Raw genomic sequence first — 20,383 nt, 5'->3', positions numbered from 1 at the left:
TTTCCCTGCCATTCTTTGTCATAAGTGAGTTTGCTGGGCTTAAAAGATATTTTTAGCATTACAACTTTTAAATATTTGGATGCTGTCTCTTTTTAATTATGTAACTTCAGTTACAAGTCAGGTTTTCCACATTATGTTGCTTTCATGATGGTTTGGCAGCGGCTATCCTCTTTTGAAGCTCTAGCACTTCAAAGAGCTGTATGGTTGTTTCCATTTGCGCTTGGTAACAAGGGTGTGACAATGTCTCAATTTAGTTTTTTGGTGATGGCAGTTAAAAAGGAAAAAAAAATCAGCAACAACACTCAATAATATTTTGGGACCTAGTAGTGCCAGGGCACCACCGTGTTCCTTGTCCTGTAGCACCGTGTGTGGGTGTGGGCTGACTGCAGGTGTGGCTGGGCCAGGGCAAGGCTTGGGCTGCAGCCTCTGCTTTGAGGGTGAGGAGCACAGTAATGAGGGCAGTGGTACCAGTTTGTGACTAGTGTGTGGTTACTGAAATCCATAGAGGTTTCAGTGCTGAATTCCACATCTTTCACTACTGTTTTAACCATATTGTTGAATAATACAACTTACAGCTGGCAACAGCTTAACTTGTGGAAGTAACCTGAGTGCAAGATTTGTGGTGGTTCTCTTCTATTTTTCCTCTTTCTAGATCAGAGATTTAGGGATATCGCAGTATGCTGTTAACTACATGTCACATTTCAAGCTTTGGTAGATGATTATAAACTGGGATTTAAAAAAAGTAATTATTTAAGCATTAATCAATGATCTTGTAATAACATTGTAGCAATCGATCCATAGTTGTTGATCCTTGCTTTTCTGTAGAGGGTATTTGGTGTAATGTGTATTGGCAGAATTCTCTAAGTTGGTATCTTCAAAATAAAAACAAGCTGAAACTTCCCAGAGGCAGCTGAATTAAGTCTGTTCATGGCTTTCCTGCCCACGTGCTCTGCTAAATAAAATAATACAGTTGTTTCACAAAACAAGAGGGAGCTATAAAGGTGGCTTTACTGTGATATTAAATCTGTCTTGAGCGCTTTCCCAGAAATATGAATATAGTAATTATATGATTAAAAAATAAGGAAACTTTTTGGGTTGTGCACTTCCTCAGGCTATTAACCTAACCACTAATTAACCAACAGGAAATTCCAGACCTGAAAGTTTCATTATTGCTATACTGAACTGTGAAAATATAAGTGTGTTAATGAGGATTTCATTATAGCCATCTGTAACTTGTTTTTAAATTGTGTTAAGGCAGGAAAAACATAATATACCATCTGTTACCTAGCTATATCAAATTGACTTGAAAAATATTGGGGGAAAAAAATCCCCCAGTTTACAACCCTGGTTGTCTCTTATTTCTTATCTTTTATTCAACCATTAATCCCATGTCAGTACTACCTAGCAACATGTAGTGACATGTCATTTACTCCTTAAATGATGTATTTGGTTCACTTAGACATTTCTGTAACGTGTGTACCTGGGGGGGAGGAGATGCTGACTTCCCAAAATGATAATTTATGGGTGATAAATGACCTCTTAATTTTAGTGTCATGTTCTCTCAAGTATGTCTGAATCACCAAAACTCAGAAGTTGAGGATTGTTGTGCAATTTGCAGTTCTTTTTGGTTTTAAGTGAACAAAACTTCTGGATAACATCTATTAGTATGCTTTTATTCTCTGACCTAGTGAGCATGAATTGAAGCATTTTGCTTATCAGATACTGGGAGTTTTGCAACTTTTACCTTAACGCTTGTTTCTCTCTGTAGAGCTTAATTGTCACAAGCTATCCCAAGTCCCTTGATCTCTGATTCTCTTTGACCTTAACAATGAGGGAAGTTGTCATGTATTACCTTGCACTTACCAAGAAATCTTATGGATTCTTGATTGTCAGGTGTTTGTAGGTGTAATGCAAGTGGAGCCATAGGCGAGAAGAAGGTGGTGGTCACGTGGGAAAAGGTACAGAACTTGCTCTTGGAAGGGTGGGCAGAGAGTTGGCACAGAAGAGAATACTGAAACAATTTTGGAATAGTGAGGCAGATCCTTTGCAGCTGTGATGAAATAATTACTCAGTGAGTTCAAGAAGTGTGCTAGTGTTTACATATTACCTTTTGTGTTAGTTGGATCTATAACATTAAAATGAGGATAAAAGGTTGTAATAGAGAAGTGAAAAGGTCAGGCACCAATTTATCGAAGTCATACTGTCAACAGGCAGCCCAAAATACAGGCTTGTCATTTGGTCCACAGGTGTTTTCTGAGTAGGCACACTCTTTTTTGTTCTGGATTTGCACAACAGCTAGGACAGCTTTGTTGGGGGCTCTTGCCTTATTCGGGACAGACTAAATTTGGTGGCTGAATTTAACAAAAAAAATCTGTTTCTCTGCAGACTCATGCAACAAGCATAGTTAGAATAAAATGAGGGACTCTGATATAGCAGTGTATCTACAGTGTAAATGTCTTAAGGCTGTGGAAAGAGAAAACAATCTGAGGGCTGTGCTGACCAAATGTATGAGGAAAAGCCCGCCGATACAGTCCTGCTCGTCCTTCAAAAGGCTTCCCCTGGTCTCTACCCCAAAGCTTTTTAGGAAACCAAGCAAACATGGCAGAAGACAGTAAACCTTGCATGGTTATATAATTCGCCCCAATAAGAACAGCGAGATGGGAAATGTTCTGCTGTGAAGGTGAGGCCATGCCACCTTGGAGTTCCATAGGGATTTGTGCTGGAACTCCTAGTTCAATATGTTAATAATCTAGGAAAGCAACTGAATAGCAAGGTGACAGTTTGATGACAGTAAAAAGTTATTACTCATTGTAATAACAGGAGATACGACTCTGAAGACTTGCAGAACAGTTTTTCAAATCTAAATGGATAATAAAATAAGATTAAATTAATTTTAGATAGACTTACTACAAATCAGTTTTCCATGCACATTAGCAAAGGAACAGAGAACAAAAGGGAAACCAGGATTTGGCCAGTGTATAAATCTCTGATGACAATACAGTGCATGGCTCTGGTCTCTGCCATATTCACAGGGATGTCGTAAACAGAACGTTCAGAGAGAATCAATAGAGATGGTCAAAGGTAAGATATGGCTTAAGGAATGTGAGAGCTGAGACCATGTCATTGTGTTCTTACATTTACCTTTTGTCCAGGTGCCAATTGTCATGTTCTAACTGTTCCAAGTAAGTGAAAGGAGGACATGCAGCAGAATTGTCTAATGATGATGCATGAAATCCTTAAACCAAATGTTAACTAATGGTAAAATAATTAAGTCCCACTTATTGTTGAATGATGATACAATCTAAAATTAACTTTCCTCACTGATGTATGACTTGCATAAGAAAAAGAAGTTCTTGGTCTGTTTCCAAGCCATTTGGAAGCCTCTTGTCTATGCTCTCTTCTCCAATTCTTTTTGATTTAACAAAACTATTTGCCTTTCCCTGGAGACTTGACTGTGTTGGTCCATCACAGATGAGACGTCAGCTCAGTAGGTACAAAGCAACTGAAGAAACAGAGTATTTAATAAAGCAAGAGTTTAATCTGGAAAAATGCCATTCTTACCCTGGTAGTCTGTGCTTCCTGCTATTCTTGCTGCTTTCAGACTTCATTTTCTCATGGATATTATTTAAAAAAAATAATCATTACTATTTCAGGGTTAGATGAAATATCAGATAGTTTTAAAAAAACGGTCTTCTGTTTATAACAATAGAGACAATAGGTTCAAAAAGTTCCCAGCTTCAGAGATACATCCCTGTTGGGGATTTTTAAACCCAGATAATTCTGGGAAGCTTGTGCATACACACATTATTGATACACATCCATTGAGTTCTAACAGTGCATTGGGCTTCTGGAGTTGTGGTTTGGGGTTTTTTTTGCTCCCAATTGCAAAGGTACTAAATGCTCTGGGTAATCACAGACAGATGAATCTGGAAGTATTAAAGATCGAAGAATGAACAGTGGGAAAGTTTTGGTTTCTTTTCCTCACTAGTACATACGAGTCTTAACTTTTTGGTCTTGGAAACAATTCTATGGATTAAAAAGCATGAAAGATCTGTACTCAAATGTGGCCTGTACAGGGACCTCTTTGAGAAGTGTTTTGTATTTAGCCCTATACTGTCATTCTGTTTAGCAAAATAGAATGACAGATTCTATATAGAATAGAATCTGTCATAGATAGATTCATTTGCTTCTTTTAAATATACACACGAGAAATAAAATAAATTGCAGTTTATGGTTCATTCACATACATTGCTGATACTATCCAGTTGATGTTTAGGAATTGTTTTTACACAGCAGTGCCAGGATTTGTAATTTAAGTAGATGCTTTATGAAGACAATGAGAAGCACTTAAATATTCTAAACCAAATTCTAACAAAACTTTTAAATTCCATTCCTTTATATGGTGGTTTTCTTCTTTTTCCTAATACCTTGTGTAAGTTCTCCTCCTTCTTTTAATATTTTTGCAATTTTACCTTCCACAAGTATTCTGGGCACTTAAAAGACAAAAACAAAACCCCAAAAAGCAAGGAATCTATGCTGAGTGATACTGGGGAAAAAGTAAAAGTAACCTCTGTCAGATGAAGGGAAAATGACCAGGTACATACTTGTGGAAATGGGAAACCTTTCTGTCCTTTCAGGTTATCTGAGATGTCGTACACTTGCTTGTAGTCAGTGGTATTAAATTCTATTGGTCACTCCCTGAATGAAAGCCCTATGATTTTTCAGCAGTGATAAATTTACTGCTTAATCTACGAAAGCCATAAGGAGGACCTTACTAACTAGATGAACTGCATGTAAAATAACCACAAGATAACAGCAGGACTAAAAAAAAATTAGAGGATTTATTACTGTGAGTATTAATTGTATATTTCTAGCTGTAGCCCTTACACCCAGATAATAATGAAAGCTTCCAAGTGAGTATCTCAAATACTGTGTCTTGTGTGGGACATAGCAGCCACTGGCAATATGTTGGTGTTTTAGCCCACAATGATACCCTGCGTGCACCAAACCTTTCCTGCAAGCCTGGCTGCATTTGCATTATTGCCCTCTCCAGCTTATCAATCAAGTGAAAGGATTTTTATTCTTTTATTGTTAACTATTGGAGTTTGGTTGCAGAGTGCGTTTGACTTGGAGCACAACTGATTCATCTAATTGTCTCATTCAACCTTACACACATTTAGGCAAAGGTGACTTACATTTCTGTTTTGTCTGGCAGTAATGTGGGATGGATGCTGGTGATAGGACTTCTCAGGTAGGAAAGGTTAGGTAAGGAGCTGTCGGTAATGTTGTTTACTCAGCACACAGGCACTCACACAGATGTTTTCCTCTCACTGAAGCACTACTCAAGCCAATTTGAAACACACTGTGGCCTGATACAGATCTGAAAGCAACATTTACCAATGATAGTAACCTGCAGGATGTTGCCAGTGATGACAGCACTTGCCCTAAGAGTTTGTTGACTGCATTCCTTTCCAGTCCCCGGGCGGACTCAGCTGCAAGCAGCCCTCCCATGGCTGAATGCATTAGGGCTGACTTTGGGAAGAGGTAACTGAATCAAGAATTGCTTTTAAGCTGCTTTTAAGCAGCTTCTGGTTTTAATTGACAATGAGGTCAAGCTTCTGTAAATTATCCTACTTTAAACACTTCTGAGTTGTTTTTGGTTTTGTGATAGCATAAATATTGTACTTGCCTTGTGAAACTGATTTATGAAAATCTTAAATTTCAATAATTTTGTAGGTAGTACTGAAGATGAAATTAACTGGATGTAAACGGGTATTTGTCTCTGTTGTCTAAATATTCCATTAATCCCTAGAATATGCTTACCTGAGGTGTTTAGTTAGATATCTCACAGGCAGAGAAATGGGCAAGGCTGAAAAGCGTGGGTGGAAGGACTAGTCCTAATTCTAAAAATTCTCATTAAATTTGTTTTGTGCAAATAAAAGGGGTGCGGAAAACAGGATTGGATTCTTTTTATGGTATAAAGCCACAGAAGACATAACAAAGCTACTTAATACTCTCTTTTGAATTGGCTGAAGTAGATATGTTGGGATTACAGGCTGTACAAATCTCTAGATGTACTCTGAAGGCTGTTTGGTCAGGTGGTGGGATTATAAATAGGTAGGCTTACTGATGTCAGCAGCAGCGGAAGGGAGCAACAGTGAGCTTGCCATGCACACACACACACCCTCCTTTCTACCTCCATATGCTATTGAAGGAAACTCACCTGATATTAATGGGGAAGAACCACCTGTGCTATCTTGGAGGTAAGCAGAAAAGTAGTGTAATCAATTTTAGCTATTATATTTCCTTTTCCTTGTTCAGAGGCTGAGCAGAATGGCTTCGAATTAATATTTGTGTTGTGTTGTCCTAACACCTGCTGTGAGGAAAAAATATTTACCAATAGTTAGATATCTTCAGTAGCATGTAAGTCCTTGCTCTTCGGGGGAATGCAGAATTCAGGCATAGGGCACTAGATAAATTGCCAGAACTTAAATATAGGCCTGTACAAAGGAAGAAGAATTAATGTCTGTTGTAATTTTTCAGATAAAGTACATAATAATTCTACAAAAGGTTTTTAAAATCCCATCTCTGGCTAAGAGATGAGGGTGTGTAAAGATGTTTATCCATGTGGGCAGACTGCTGAAATTTCAGTGGTACATTTCTGGATGTATAAGCTGTTGCCTATTTTATTTTAAAATGATATTTGGTGCGTAGAAACTCAAATGAGGTTTTTGAGATTTTAAGTGAGAAATGCTGTTATTTCATGCAGACTGTAAGGCTTTTCTGATTTCTTTGATTTGCATCAGATTTTGATCTAAAATTTTGTTGGGGAAGAAAGCCCCACTAGCTGCTTGTAATACCTTGTAAAAGTTGATTCTTTTAGTGTTTAATATGGTAATGTCCTTGCTGTGTATTCTGTGTGTTCCTTGTATGTTGTATACTGATTTCATTTGTCATGGAAAGCATTAAAATATTTTGTAGTACCTAAATAGACTAAATTCCTAAATAACTGCACAATGCCAAGATGGACTTTGCTTACAGCAACAAAGAAAGAATTTAGGAAACAATGCTCAGTTGAACTTCTTGTAGGAGTCAGTATGCTGCTGGCACTGTGTCATCTTTTAACATGTTAAAAACTCAGCAGTGAAGTATATTGGCTGTAAACTGGCTGTGGTAGAGAAAGTTGGAAAGGATGCAGGGGTGAATATAGAAGTGAATTATAGTAGTTAGAGCAAAGCATTCATTAGGAAAGTTTCTTAACATTCCCCAGAGCACACTGATGATGATTATAATCATTATTATATAAATAAGAATTTTTTCCTCCTTTATATTTAATGCTGAAGGCCTGTACATTTTTACAGAAAGTGCAGAGGCTTTCTAATGGAAGTGGTTATCCAAAATAGCTTTGGTGTTACCATCATGCAGGGAGCCAGGTTTCTTCAAAGAAATACCTTATTTCTTCAAAGAAATACCTTCTTTCTTCCTTGCCTCTTGCCTGTTGCAAGAATCCAGTGAGGAGTGGATCCAGGGGATTTTGGGTGTGCAGATATAAGCAGAGAAAGGGGATAATGACCGCTCTTGTGTGTAGATGGGGATAAGTTTGGAGACAAAATAGGAGCATTCATTTGGGGCCCTGAGCTGCCAACCAATGAGGGAGGTAAAGTAGGACAAAGGGGAGGGAGCTCCTGCTGTCAGTGGCTGCAGAGGTGGCTGTGAAAACTGCTGGTCCGGTTTATGCTGTGCAGAGAGCTGGGATGGGACTTGTGTCTCTGCTTTGTAGCACCCATTGCACCTCACAGAGTGCCTGAGATGAGGCTGGGGCTCCAGCAGCAGCCCTGGCATTTGGGGAGGTAGTAAATGTGACCCTGTTCCTGAAGGTAAAAGGTTTTTCCACTTTGCTTTCTGAGGAAGATGCAGGCAGGAGAGTGGCAGCTGTAAAGGATGAGCAGGAGAACCTGGTGGCAGGTGGATGCTCAAAGCATTTCTTAGTTTTGCAAGCAGTGTTGGCCCAAGTGGCTTGGTGTTTCTGTTTGGGGAACTGTAGCTATAGTCTTATTTTTCTGGATACTAACTGCCAAGATGCTTCTCTTGAAATCTAGTGAAGAAAATGCTTGGTTTAGTACAATTTCTCAGCCTAAACTTAACTCTTTTTTTTCCTCTTTCTTTCCTGTAATGAGCGAGGGTGCCTTTGCTGACAGACCTGATTGTCTGTGTACAAACTCTCTACATTCGCCATGTGTCTCATAGCATCTGTGTATAAGTGCATACACACAGAGATATTTCTATTTAATCTTGCTCAGGATAGGAAACTTCTCCTGTGTCCTATTCCCTTCCAATACTTAACATCATCTCTGCTCTTCAGTTTAATAAATTCTCCTAATTTTGGGTTATGTGAATGTACAAAAGATTTTAAATGTTACCAAACTCCAGGTGGATAGAGGATATAACTGCTAAGAGAAAGTTTTTGGTGAATAAAGAACTTTCTAAAAGGGAGAAAGCTTGTTCTATTCAAAGCATTTTCAGGAAAAATGAAAATAAAACGGCAGTGCTTTCTAAAGTTGCATTGCTATGCTTTCTCAATTATTCTTCCTGTATCTGAGTTTTCAACTGGGAAGTGCTACTGTTGTAGTTGAACCTAGACTTCTACAGCGGGTAAAAGGAGAGGGGTTGGATTTTGCCTTCCCTATTAGTATAGAGCTTCTTTGCTCTCCTACAGCACTTCATCTGTTACCCACCTACACCTACACCCACATACCTGTATTTGAGGCATGTATGTCTGTGGGGGAAAAGGGAAGGGTCTGTATTAGCTTCTTTCCTGGCTGCTGTGAAACTGAGCAGCTCTGCTTTTCTCTTCCTTATCTTTCCCAGCCTCTAAATCTATCCAGTCCCTGCCTCCAGTGTTACTTCAAAAACATTATTTTGAACAGGAGAAAAAAGCAACAGCAGCAAAGCTCAGATAATTGACAATTCTTACTTCTATTGATGTTCAGAATAGCAGCTGGAAAAGCCATAGGAAGAGCTAGGTGCTTCATCTGCAGGCTTTGAAAAGACAGTGGCATTTTACCTGCTTTCGTGACTGGGGGTAACGACCAGAAGGACAGATTCAGGTTTTGTTTTATTTGAAAGCCGTTAATTGAACTTTCTTACTAGTCATGGAAGAAAAACAGCTGTTTGAGCAACCTTTTTAGCAGCTCTTGATAAAGATTTGAGGGTTTATTTTTAGTGGAGGTAGCATATGTTTTCTTGAGTTTTAAGTATTTGTTAGATTTATTAGTGTATCAAAGGTTAAGCTCCCCCTTTCAGATCAAACTGCTCTTTGTTTTCTTTTCCTGTTTATTCAGCCAGTTATATATTACTCAATTACTGTTACAGATTTACTGCTTTCTCTTCCCTGCTCTCCTTCTTTTCTGTCAGGCTGTTTTCATAACTGTAAATACAATAAAGGCTAACTGAGCCATACAAGGTTTTAATAGTTTTGAATGGCATTCAGATTTTTTGTTCTTTCTTTTGGCAGCAAATCTAGGTTACTTTTTTGCATTTTTTACTTTGAGAAAAGGTTGCAAAAATAGATATAAGTATCTGCTTTCTGCCGAGGTGTGTCACACATGGACATGCCAGGTTTGTACTTATATTTTGTGTTAGCCCTATTTACTTCAGAAGTCTAAGTTCTCAACCTCTTTAGAAGTAATGCCGTTGGAACTAATTTTCCACTTTATTTTATTTGTTAGTTTTTGTTTGGTTTTTTTTTTCCTCAGGAGTAAAAGAAGTACTTCTCTTGGCACAACAGAATGTGTTGTAACAAAACTTTTGTATCAGAACACATTTCTATAATCCCTCAATAATAATAATAATAATAATAAACTTCATGCTAATTTAGAGGAGAAGGTATTTTTCTTTCTTTTATCCTCTCTTGCCTGCTAGGATTCTGAGCTTTTGGCTGTCTTCCTAAGAGCAAAGTGATTCTTATGCCTAGAGGGGAGCTAACTGTGTTTTGCTGGATAGTGAAGACAACACTGTCAGCAGCTTTCTGTTCTCAGGAGTGGGTCTTTCATAAGTTTTAAGTGAGCTTGAATAGATAATTGTAATATTAGTTGTGATTCAGCTTTGAAGGGCAATGAATTAATATATTTTTTCTAGAAAAGTTTTAAATTTGTTGTTTAATTAATTAAATTATATGTTTATACCAGAGTTAGTGCCCCTTTAATGCTAAGTGGGGCACAATTAACAACATGCCCATAAATACAGTTTGTGTTTATGTTGTCTCAGAATTGCCTCTTTTTCCTTGTAATGATAGAAAACATTTAATGAATTATGGCTCAAATACAGTCGCTTCTGTTTTCAAGACTGTCACTGCCATGGGGACAGATAATCAGAGGGGGCAAGTGTCTGTTCCAAATGGTCTGGAGGGAACTGAAGGATTCATTTGCTGCTTTCTTGCTTTTAGTGTGAACCAGACATCCAGAGATTCCATTAAGCTTTCACCTTACTGTCATGGTTACCATCCCAGTCCTGTGATTTATTTCTCTCTAGGATAAGACTAAAAAAAAAAATCTTCAGAGCAATGAGGCTAGCTAGGGGGTAAATCCACACATCCCATTGACTAGGGAAACTTTTTCTTTCACGACATCTTTGAAAACATATCCTGATTCCAGGGATGCCTCCTTTTCTCGGTCCACTTTATTTATTGAAAGAGAGTGGAAATGCATTTCACTTTTTTTTTGCTTTCTTTATATCAGAATAAAGGTATGAGTAAGAGAACATCTGCAGATGTTTTGTTTGCTGGAACCTCACTGAGTGAATTTGTAGAGGTAATCTTCAAAAATCACTTAATTAGTAATATTAGTATTATCATCACCCATAGCATTACTACTGCCATGTCAGTTGCACTATGAATTATTGTGTTGGCAGAGCTATATACCCAGTGCCTTATTTAATGTCGTATTATTTTTCTCTATTATTTTAAAAATACCAGTATTATTTGCAATATTTGTATCCTCTCAATCTTGGGAATTAGTATAGAGAAATACCCTGTAAAGTAACCTGTTACCACAAAAGATTTACAAACTGTTAATGTTTGTTCTGCTGCTTGGAAATTGAAATTAAAGTGTGTTTCTGAACTTGGGGGTTTTTTTGGTACCTATTGAGCCACATGCTAGACTCAGTATTTGTACAATATGACCTCATGTTCTTCCAGAAATAACTAAATGGATGAGTTGAGAATCTGAAAGATCATATTTCTCTCTGGAGCAGATACAGCAAATATTTTTCCTTTATATCATCCTACATGTATCATAAGCCTGGCTTAAAGGGATGACCTAAGAATGGACATTGTTTGACTCTCATTGATCCATACTTTGATCTTAACATCTAACTGGTGCTTTTGTAGTATGACTAAAGAGAGAGATTGTATCTCAAACAGTGATATTGATGTTGAGATGAAAGCCCAGTATCAAGGCTGGTAGTCATGTTATATAGATGCTCTGGGGCTGGCGCAGCAAATATTTGGGCTGCTGACTGTTAAGGGAAAATATTAGAGTACTACCATACATCTAACTGAAAAGTATCCTTTTTGAAGCACTTAGTGGCACCCCAAATTTTGTATAGAAATGTGTTTGTCTGGTAATAATTTAGTGAAGATGAATAGAATTTATTTTTGAAGTATTTGTCATTTATACTTATGCCTGAAATATATAGGAGTGACTTGCCTTGACAGCTTCAGTCATGTGCTGGACTGTGAGGAGCAGATCAGATAGTAATGCTGCAGTTGTCTCCAAGCTTTTTCCCAGCAGGTAGTGTTTGATCTTGAAGACTTGCAGTGGTGAAGTATTTGAATTGGTGGTATAGACTTGGAGTTAGTTGTGGTGTTGGGATAAAATAATGTGTGGAGAATGCCTTGGTGAGAAAATCACTTTCATTGGCTTCTTGAATTGCAGAGTAGGGAGAGGAGGATTTATCTATAAAACCTACCTCTACAAGTGTATTTCCACCAACACCTGCTTATTTAATCATGGTCACCTGAATTGTTCTTGTTGTCCACCACCAGTTCTGGGGCTGTGAGTGCAGCCCAGCCTGACTGTCAGGCAGCTGCTCCCCTGATAAGGTAGAAACACAAGCTGAAATAATGAAAAAGCAATGAGACCAATTGCAAATACTTTGGGCTGAGAAGGAGAGATGAGAGAAATAGTGAGAACTGAAGAAACAAATACATGGCATCTGGGAACAGAAAATGAAAGCACTGGGATCACTGTTGTTTAATAAGAAGTTGCCAAAAACTTGGCATAACTTCTGAGAAAGTACACTTGGGATTTTTCTTCCTTTGTATAGGGTGGGAGAGGTAAGCGTAACTAACCATAAAGCACATTCAGATTTCCTAGAAATGGGTGGGGTACATGGCTCTGCAGTGGGGCACGCAAGGCTTCAGCGGCGCTGTTAGACTGCCTGACACTGTGCATGTGTGTTCTTTATAAATACATGGAAATTCAACTGTTGCACACATTTTGAGAAGAGTACTTGGTCAGTTTTAGTTGGACGCTGAATGACTAAACCACATTTATTGCTGTGTGTCATTAAGTACTCTGATGATAAGAGAGTTCCAGTGATAAAATTGCATTTGTCTACTTAATAGAAAATAGAGTCCCCTAGCATTTGAAAAGAAATCTATCTGTGACACTTTTTCAAAGAGTAAACTCTGTGATAAATAGCTTTTAACAGTCATTTGAAGTTAAAGATGTAAGAAAGAGTAAAGAAGGGAGGACAAGCAGTACTAGATCGCACTGGGCTTTTTGGTATTAATGTCATGGGGTAAGTTTTTATGTTTGTGGGGTTTTATTTATTTCTAATAGTTGTATTGATGCTCTGCAGTTGCTAATTGTGACGGCTGTCACAAGGGTTCTTGGGATGAAGGAAGAGACGTAGATCTGACTCCATGATCAGAAGGCTTGATTTATTATTTTATGATATATATATATTACATTATACTATACTACAAAGAAAAAGCAGGGAGAGTTTCCAGAAGCTGCTAACCTAAGAATAGAAAAGTAAAGAATGATAACAAACCCTGCTTTCTCGGACACAGTCCGAGAGAGCTCTCAGTTCTGGATTGGCCATTATTTCTAAACATTCAAGATGGACCAGTCCAGACTGACCTGTTGCATTCAGCAGCAGATAACCTATTGTTTATGTCTGGTTCTGAACTTCTCAGCTTCAGCACGGAAAATCGACAATTTTTCATAAAAATGTCTGTGACAGCTAATAATTTATATTTGGCAGTTACATGAAAGCTAAAAATCTTGAAAAAAAAACCAAAAAAAAAAAAACAAAACAAAGAAACTGGGGAGGAATGCAAAGGAGTTTGCTTTATACATTTTGCAATGTTTGTGTAATCCTGAAACAACCCAGACAAGCTGCTGTAGAGACCGAAGTCAGATTTTCAGCTCATGTTGTACATCATGAATTGCATAGACAGCACACCAAACTAATTTAAATCATTGAGAGAGGAGGTATACATTTTGAATGTGGATCCTCATTCAGTGGTTTTGGAGGCTGTGAGTACTCCCGATTACCTCTGAGGGGCTGTGAATAGTTAATTATTCAGCACAGAGTTCTGAAGTTCAAAACTCTAAGCACTTTCAGCAACAGATCAGTCATGTGAAGCCTTGTTACAGTTGTTTTTTGCAATGCTGCTCTGGACCTTGTTTGCTCTTCATTGTGAGTGACTTTAAACTTTGTTTTCTCAAGAAAGGCGTGTGTTTCTAGCTGTATGTTAGGTTCTTTAGGTTTTAATTCTGTAGGGCAATTGTAGGGGTTAATTTATTTCCTTAGGTTTAAAGTAAACAAACTTTGGTACAGCTCCATCTAAATGATAAGCATATTTTTGGAGCCTTTGTGTATTATGTTGAAATGCATTTTAACTTCCTGGTAATGTGGCCCCATTCAAGAATGTTTACAAGAAATTAAAAATCTGTCATGAGGTAATGTGTCTTGACTATGTCTTGGTCTTGTTTCTAATGGTAAAATTCTTAATTAATAGTATCTTTTACTTCTGAATATATTGGTTAATTGTGGAGAGTTATTTAAATAAAGGGAGATATTGGACTAGATGTTTTAGGACATGAGAGTCCTGCATTCAGAATTTGCTGTAACATACATATGTTAAGAGATATAGATAATTTTATGCTGTTTTAGAACTTTTTTAGTGAAATAAGTGCAGCTTATTTAGTGATCAGTCCTTGTATTCAAAAGTAAACTGTCTGGTCATTGACATGGGAAAGGGTATAGAGAAAATTAAAATAGATCACCATAGGTGAGGGGATTATGTGAAAGCATATTGTGAGTGAAATGTCAGGAAATATTAAAACACAGTAGAATTGGTTATTTTATTACTGTATAGAAGTTAAATAATGTAGAACTGGTAGGATTTCTTTGAGTAATTTTAATAACCAAAAGAAACATTTGGGGAGGAAAAGTGTCACTATTTGCTCCAGTATCTATCCTGTATTAAGCACACTGGTAGTACAATTGGCTTCATACTGCATAGTACAATATTTCTGTTTATTCTAATCCAGTAAATCTCTTTGGAGAATGTACAAATAGGGTCTTTGCATAACCCAAGGGAGGAAAAAACAGCCAAATAATTTATTCTTTTGCAGTACATTAAAGAATTCCTTTTGGCTTGATGTTTAGTGGGTGGTTTTTTGTTTTTTGGTTTTTTTTTGTGAGGGATACCTTAGCCTGTTTTGTCTTCTGTCACCACTGATAGTATATTTAAGATATTTTATCCCTTCATTGCACATATTACTTTAGAAAATAATGAAGTGTTGTTTGTTACTGTTCTGAGACTTGTTAGTTTATCAGTTTGAAATCATATGTATAAATGCATACTTGATTTTTAACTTTTATCTGTTTTTCAGAAGAAAATCTAAGGCACCACCTCCTCCATCTGAAACAAAATCCATTGCTGTTTCTCCATTTGATAACACAGAGCCAACCAACGTCATCATGGAACAGAAAGAGAATGTAATCGATAAAGATATTGAATTATCAGTGGTCCTGCCAGGAGATGTGATCAAGTACACTACAGTGAATGGGAGGTATGTTACACAGAATGATATTTTTGTTTAATATTATTTTTTGCTCAAGTTTACTCCAACCTTCCTCCAGGTTATAATCATTTGGTAAAATGCGTGATTGTTCATCCTATTTGGGTACCAAGTTTTGTGTTCAGCACTTGCTCTGCTACCTGTAGACTACTAGCAGTCATCAAAAAACATGTAATCACTCCAGACAAAATCTGTAATGCTTTAAAAAGAATTTATAGCTACGGCTTTGGATTTCTTTTTACAATTATGTTTTTCTTAAGCTGGTTTTAGTTTAAAATGCATATTTCAGACTGTTAATTGTTAGGATAGATTGTGCATGTAACTCTCAAGTCACCTTCTGTTCAGAAAGACCTGCACATTTACTGGTGAGCTGAAATCATGAATCCTGGGACCTAAAATGTTTCTCTACTAAGAAGAGTCCTGTGCAAGGCTATGTATGGATCACAGCAATTTAGATGCCAGTTTGTTGCTATCCTAAGCTGAAATAAGACAACCTATTTGTATATTGTCCTTGTGTTTGTGTATAGCCCATGTCTCTCCTGCAGAAGCCAAACAGTCTGACTTATTTATTCATTCAAACCAGGTACTGTAAATGTGCTCTTATACCTACTTCTTAATGAAATCTGGCTTAAGTCTGTTTGCACACTGTCATTTGCTGGAGTTCATGAGGTTGTTGCTTAGACATCAAATATCAGCTTGTTCACCAGAGCTGTAGTGGGTCTTTTTACACCTCCCCCTGACTCTGTGATTTTGAGGATAACTTAAATGTGAGATTCTATTTCTCAGAAGAAATTTTCTGAAATAACGATGCTTTATACTGGTTTTGTCAGCACATTTATAGCAAGGAATATTGCAGTCTGTAAATATGATGCCTTCCTCTGTTTTTAAACCTTCTTAGACACGAGGCTCCATGTGTACACTGTCAGGAGCTTGTTCTTTTTGCTGCTTTTGTCCAGTGATGAGTGATGTGTACCATGGGCCCTCTCTCGTGCTTTGCTCAGAACAAAGTGCTAGAAAGGAATGTTGCATCTATTTTCACTTGGTCAGATTATATTGTGCATAATTACTCTGTATTCAAGACAGGCCTTACAGGCTTATCAGGAATTGCACTCATTTCCCAATCAGTTTTATTATTCCACAGTTACAGGATTTTTCAATCAAGATACTGTATGTGATTGATTTCATAAGTGACTATCTTGCCAGTATTAGCCCTGCTAGGCTCATCTCAGAGTGAGGAAGATGTGCAGGACCTGCAATCCACTGTGAAGTATATTTCAAACTATCTCTTGTTCTAGCTTTGCTCTGGCTGTAGAGTTATTTATCATGATCCCCCAAATAGGCATGACCCCTCTAGAAATGACATAAACAGAAAAATTGTTACTTTGCTTCTTTTGTCATCCATAATTGGAGGTGAGCAGCTCTGAAGGTCCTGAGGAGAGAACACCTTTTAAATCTCATAGTAGAAAAAGCAAAATGGTGAGTTTAAACAGCTGTGTGCTCAAATTCCATAGTCCACTAGAAGAAATTTTTCTTTATCAGATTAGGTTGGGTTGGTTTGCTCCCTGCTTTGGCATAGTGGTTAGAAAGAGCTATGTAGCACAAAGCAAGGTGTTAGTGAAATAAAAATCCTGATTATGTAGAAGCTGGAATACATAAATGCATTTATGCTCTGAGATTTCCAGAAAACCTAGAGTAATTTGTTGAAGTTAAGTTGCAAATAAATATTTTACTGAAGTTAGATAAAGGAAGACAAGCAGACGATGTACTTTGAGGTAGCTGATGGCCTCTTCTTGGTGCTTTGCTAAACATTAATTATGGAAGCTGTTAAATGTACTGTGATATATGTATTCTTCCACCTATAATCCTTGAAGGCTTTAGGGAAAAAGAGTTCTACAAGTTTTGGAGGACATGGTTACAAGAAAAGCTTGTTGGCTTTTTTTTTTATTGCTGAAGGAATATCATTCTAAAGCCACTGGTGAAGATATCTTTCCTCCAGTGGAGTGTGGGGGACTTGAAAGTCCCTCATCCTCCAGTCAAGCAGGTTGTTTCCGGAAGTACCTTTGGAGAGCAAATTTGCACTGAATCTCTGTTCTCCTGTACTAATTTGCATGTACCTGTGGTTTGTTAGCAGCTGTTTCTCACTTACCATTCTCCCTTATCAGTCACTTACTGTGACTCTGGTTAATGTGAGGGTGTGCCCCTGTCACTGTGGTGGGTTTCTGTAGGATGGCTTTCTGGGGTCCTTGCTTGTCAGTTCTTGCTCTGGTCATCTTTGATATTCTAAATCCTCTCCAATAACTGAAGTGCAGCTTTTAAAGCCAGTCAGTGTATAAAAATTCACCAGAAAAAAGGTAACAGGTAACTTATTGGATACACTGGAAAGCAGAAAGGTCACTACAGAAGCAGTGTCTGCAGCCTCCTCTGGCTCCCTCCTCCCTGGCCCTGCCCTGCACTGCCCCCAGCAAGATGGGGGAATGACGAGATTTGCATTTGCAGCCCTTTTCTTCTTACTGTGAGATGCATGTACTTGTTTTATTAGGGATTAGAAGCACAAGAAATAAAGTATTCCCTCCTTCTGTCTTGTAACTGAAGCAGGTTGTGCTGTATACAGGAGATGCGTTGAAATAAACGTTCTGGTTTAGCAATGTGAAAAGGGAGGAGCAGTTATTATTCTGCATTTTGCATGGTATTTCTCAGGCTGTTACATATCATCTAGATGAAAGCATGGGAGAATATTGCTTTCTCCTATACCTCTTCAGACCATCTGATAAATGCTTTTTCACACATTGGAGTATGGGTTTTTTTATTTTATTGTTTCTCCCGCCTTTGTCTCCTGAGGCAAGTGTTCCCCTGCCACTTAAGCAGGCAGAAGTTTTCCTCTAGAAAGGAAATATCTGTCAGCTTTCAAACAGTTATCTTCTGGAAGTGCAACATATGCACCAGCGTCCAGCCCTGCTACTAGAAATTAGAAGACATTGCTTATGGGACATTTGTCCTTTAAGGTGAAGGGAAGTGGGAATGATATTGTAGGGTAAATCAAAGGGGAAGAATTCCCCTTGACAATAACTTCTAACACTGAGTCATTCTTAATTATTTTTACAGAACTGTATCATATGAAAAGTCTGCTTTAACTTACTGCTTAATAAATATATTCATGATCTTTGTTATCTAGAATTCTGCTTCATCTGATGGTTCATTGTAGAAGCTCTTTCCACATTTGGCTGTGCTACCAGAATACTTGCCTCTGTTATGAGATTACATCTAGAATTTAAGATTTCTGATAAAGCCATACCAACCTAACCCTGTATTAATTTTCTCAGAGACACTTCAGCATTTTTTCAACTTACATTTGATTGCTTCACAGACTTCTATTTTCATAATATCCTCGTGACACAGAGCAGGTGATGGATTTCCTTGTTCATAGTTGTAACTGAAAGATGCAGAGGGTGTCGCAATGAAATTGTCCTTACCCAACTCAAAAAAAATTATTGAGAAATGATCTGATAGTGCTGTAACATAATTCAGTTCCATAACTTGCAAAGTTAGGACATTCTCCTTACTTTTGGTCTATTTAAAAATCTATAACATTTCTGTTTATAGTACAACTTTATTAAATGTATTTCAGTAGCAGCTGGAAATACTCAGCCCATCTTAATACCCTGTTCTGCATGTTCTTCATTAAGCACTGAGGGAACAAGGACAAACAGGTACTGGCTACATCTGACAAATTCTGTTGGCCATTCTTCATTTGACATTCTACATTTGACATTCTTCTGTTGGCCTTCTGTAGGAAGGACATCTTACATCACACAGAGCTTCTCAATAAATGGTATTTGCCTAATATGTTGCCATTTGGCTTATTTCTCACTGTTGGTATTAAGCACCTAGATAATTCTGGAATCCCTAATGCACAACCTGCTTAAAATGTGACTTTCTCAAACTTAATTTCTCCTGCATCTTCCAAATGGCTAATGCACAGAGTTTCTGAAAATATAGTCCCTTGCAATTCAAAATAGATATAGAAATGCCAAGCTTTGCAAAAGAATTGTTCTTAATGTATAACCGAGAGTATTTATCACCACGGTTAGAAGTTCCCACTAAATGTCAAATGAGGTAACTAATCCACATGTTCCAGTTGACCTCAGGAAAAGCTTCACACAACAAGAAGTTCCCACTCTGTTCAAGTACTTGGCATACTTTTGTGCAAACTGGTTTTCATTTTCTTTTTAGTGGCTTTTCTGTGGGGCTGCCTTTTTTTTTAATTGTGTTTTTTAAAGCTTGAAGATATTTAAAGTTGGTGTCTAGCAGTAATTATTTCGTCTTGGAGGGGAAAGGACGACTTGAATTAAATGTTTGTTTAAGCAGCACGTCTTGTTATAGCCTGCTTAATTGTCATCTGTTGTGACAGTTCCATTTGTCTTTTACAGGAAGCCCATGATGGACTTGCTGATCTTTCTCTGTGCACAGTATCATTTAAATCCATCAAGTTATACCATAGAGTTGGTATCAGCAGAAAATACCCAGATTAAATTCAAACCCAACACACCAGTGGGAATGCTTGAAGTAGAAAAGGTGATTGTAAAGGCAAAACAAATTGATAAGAAGAAACCTGCTCCAGTTGTACCAGAGGTGAGAGCTAAAATTAAGCATATTAGAATTACTGCAGTATTCAACAAATTGAGCTGGTAGCTCATCCTCTTGTTTCAGTGTTTCCTGTTTTCTTTCATCCTCTCACCTTGAAGCTCTGTGGAATGCTTTAGTCTGTTTTTGATAAGCTTCTCTTAGGTAAAATACATCTCAATTTGCTACAGCAAACATCTTTGCTGCTGAAAGAAGGAAATCTTGCAATATTATTTGAAATCCCATGCTTCATTGGCCTTTTGAAAAATTCTGCAGATGAAATGTGGCTGAGGACAGCCTTGAACAAACTGAAAATCAACATCTTGTACCATCTGTCATGCTGTGATATATGTACCCTTCTGATTGTATGTTCATTTCCTTCAATACATACTGTTCTCTCTTGGCTTTTTTATATACCCTGAAGAGGGCAGGAGCTTTAAGAGCTACTGAACTAATTTCTGGGTGTTGCCTAAATCTTTTCCTTCCACCTTTGTCGTTGTGCTATGTAGAAGAATACTGACTTTTAATTTATCTACAGCACCTACAGAGGGCCAGGAGGGCTCTTCTGCTGCCCTTCTGCTTTCCTCCTACACCCGTGTTCATGGGCACTCGCTTGTGGGGCATCACCTGATTCTGCAGCTGCCCAGTGCAACCCTCCTGGCACA

At 37.8% G+C, this 20,383-nt stretch overlaps 1 protein-coding gene across 1 annotated transcript in view; it reads left to right on the top strand.

Moving 5' to 3' along the window:
- The window catches only part of COBLL1 (cordon-bleu WH2 repeat protein like 1), a 68,969-nt gene that overhangs the window by 20,134 nt on the left and 28,452 nt on the right, over positions 1 to 20,383 (top strand). The window contains 2 exon segments of the mRNA XM_031058622.1: positions 14,910 to 15,089; positions 19,526 to 19,727. Coding sequence (XP_030914482.1) covers positions 14,910 to 15,089; positions 19,526 to 19,727 — 382 coding nt within the window.

Source organism: Geospiza fortis, unplaced genomic scaffold (assembly GCF_000277835.1).
Source record: "Geospiza fortis unplaced genomic scaffold, GeoFor_1.0 scaffold112, whole genome shotgun sequence".
In the NCBI taxonomy this organism is placed as follows: domain Eukaryota; kingdom Metazoa; phylum Chordata; class Aves; order Passeriformes; family Thraupidae; genus Geospiza; species Geospiza fortis.
Note: the sequence above shows the minus strand (reverse complement) of the source record. Positions and strands in the feature narration are given on the sequence as shown.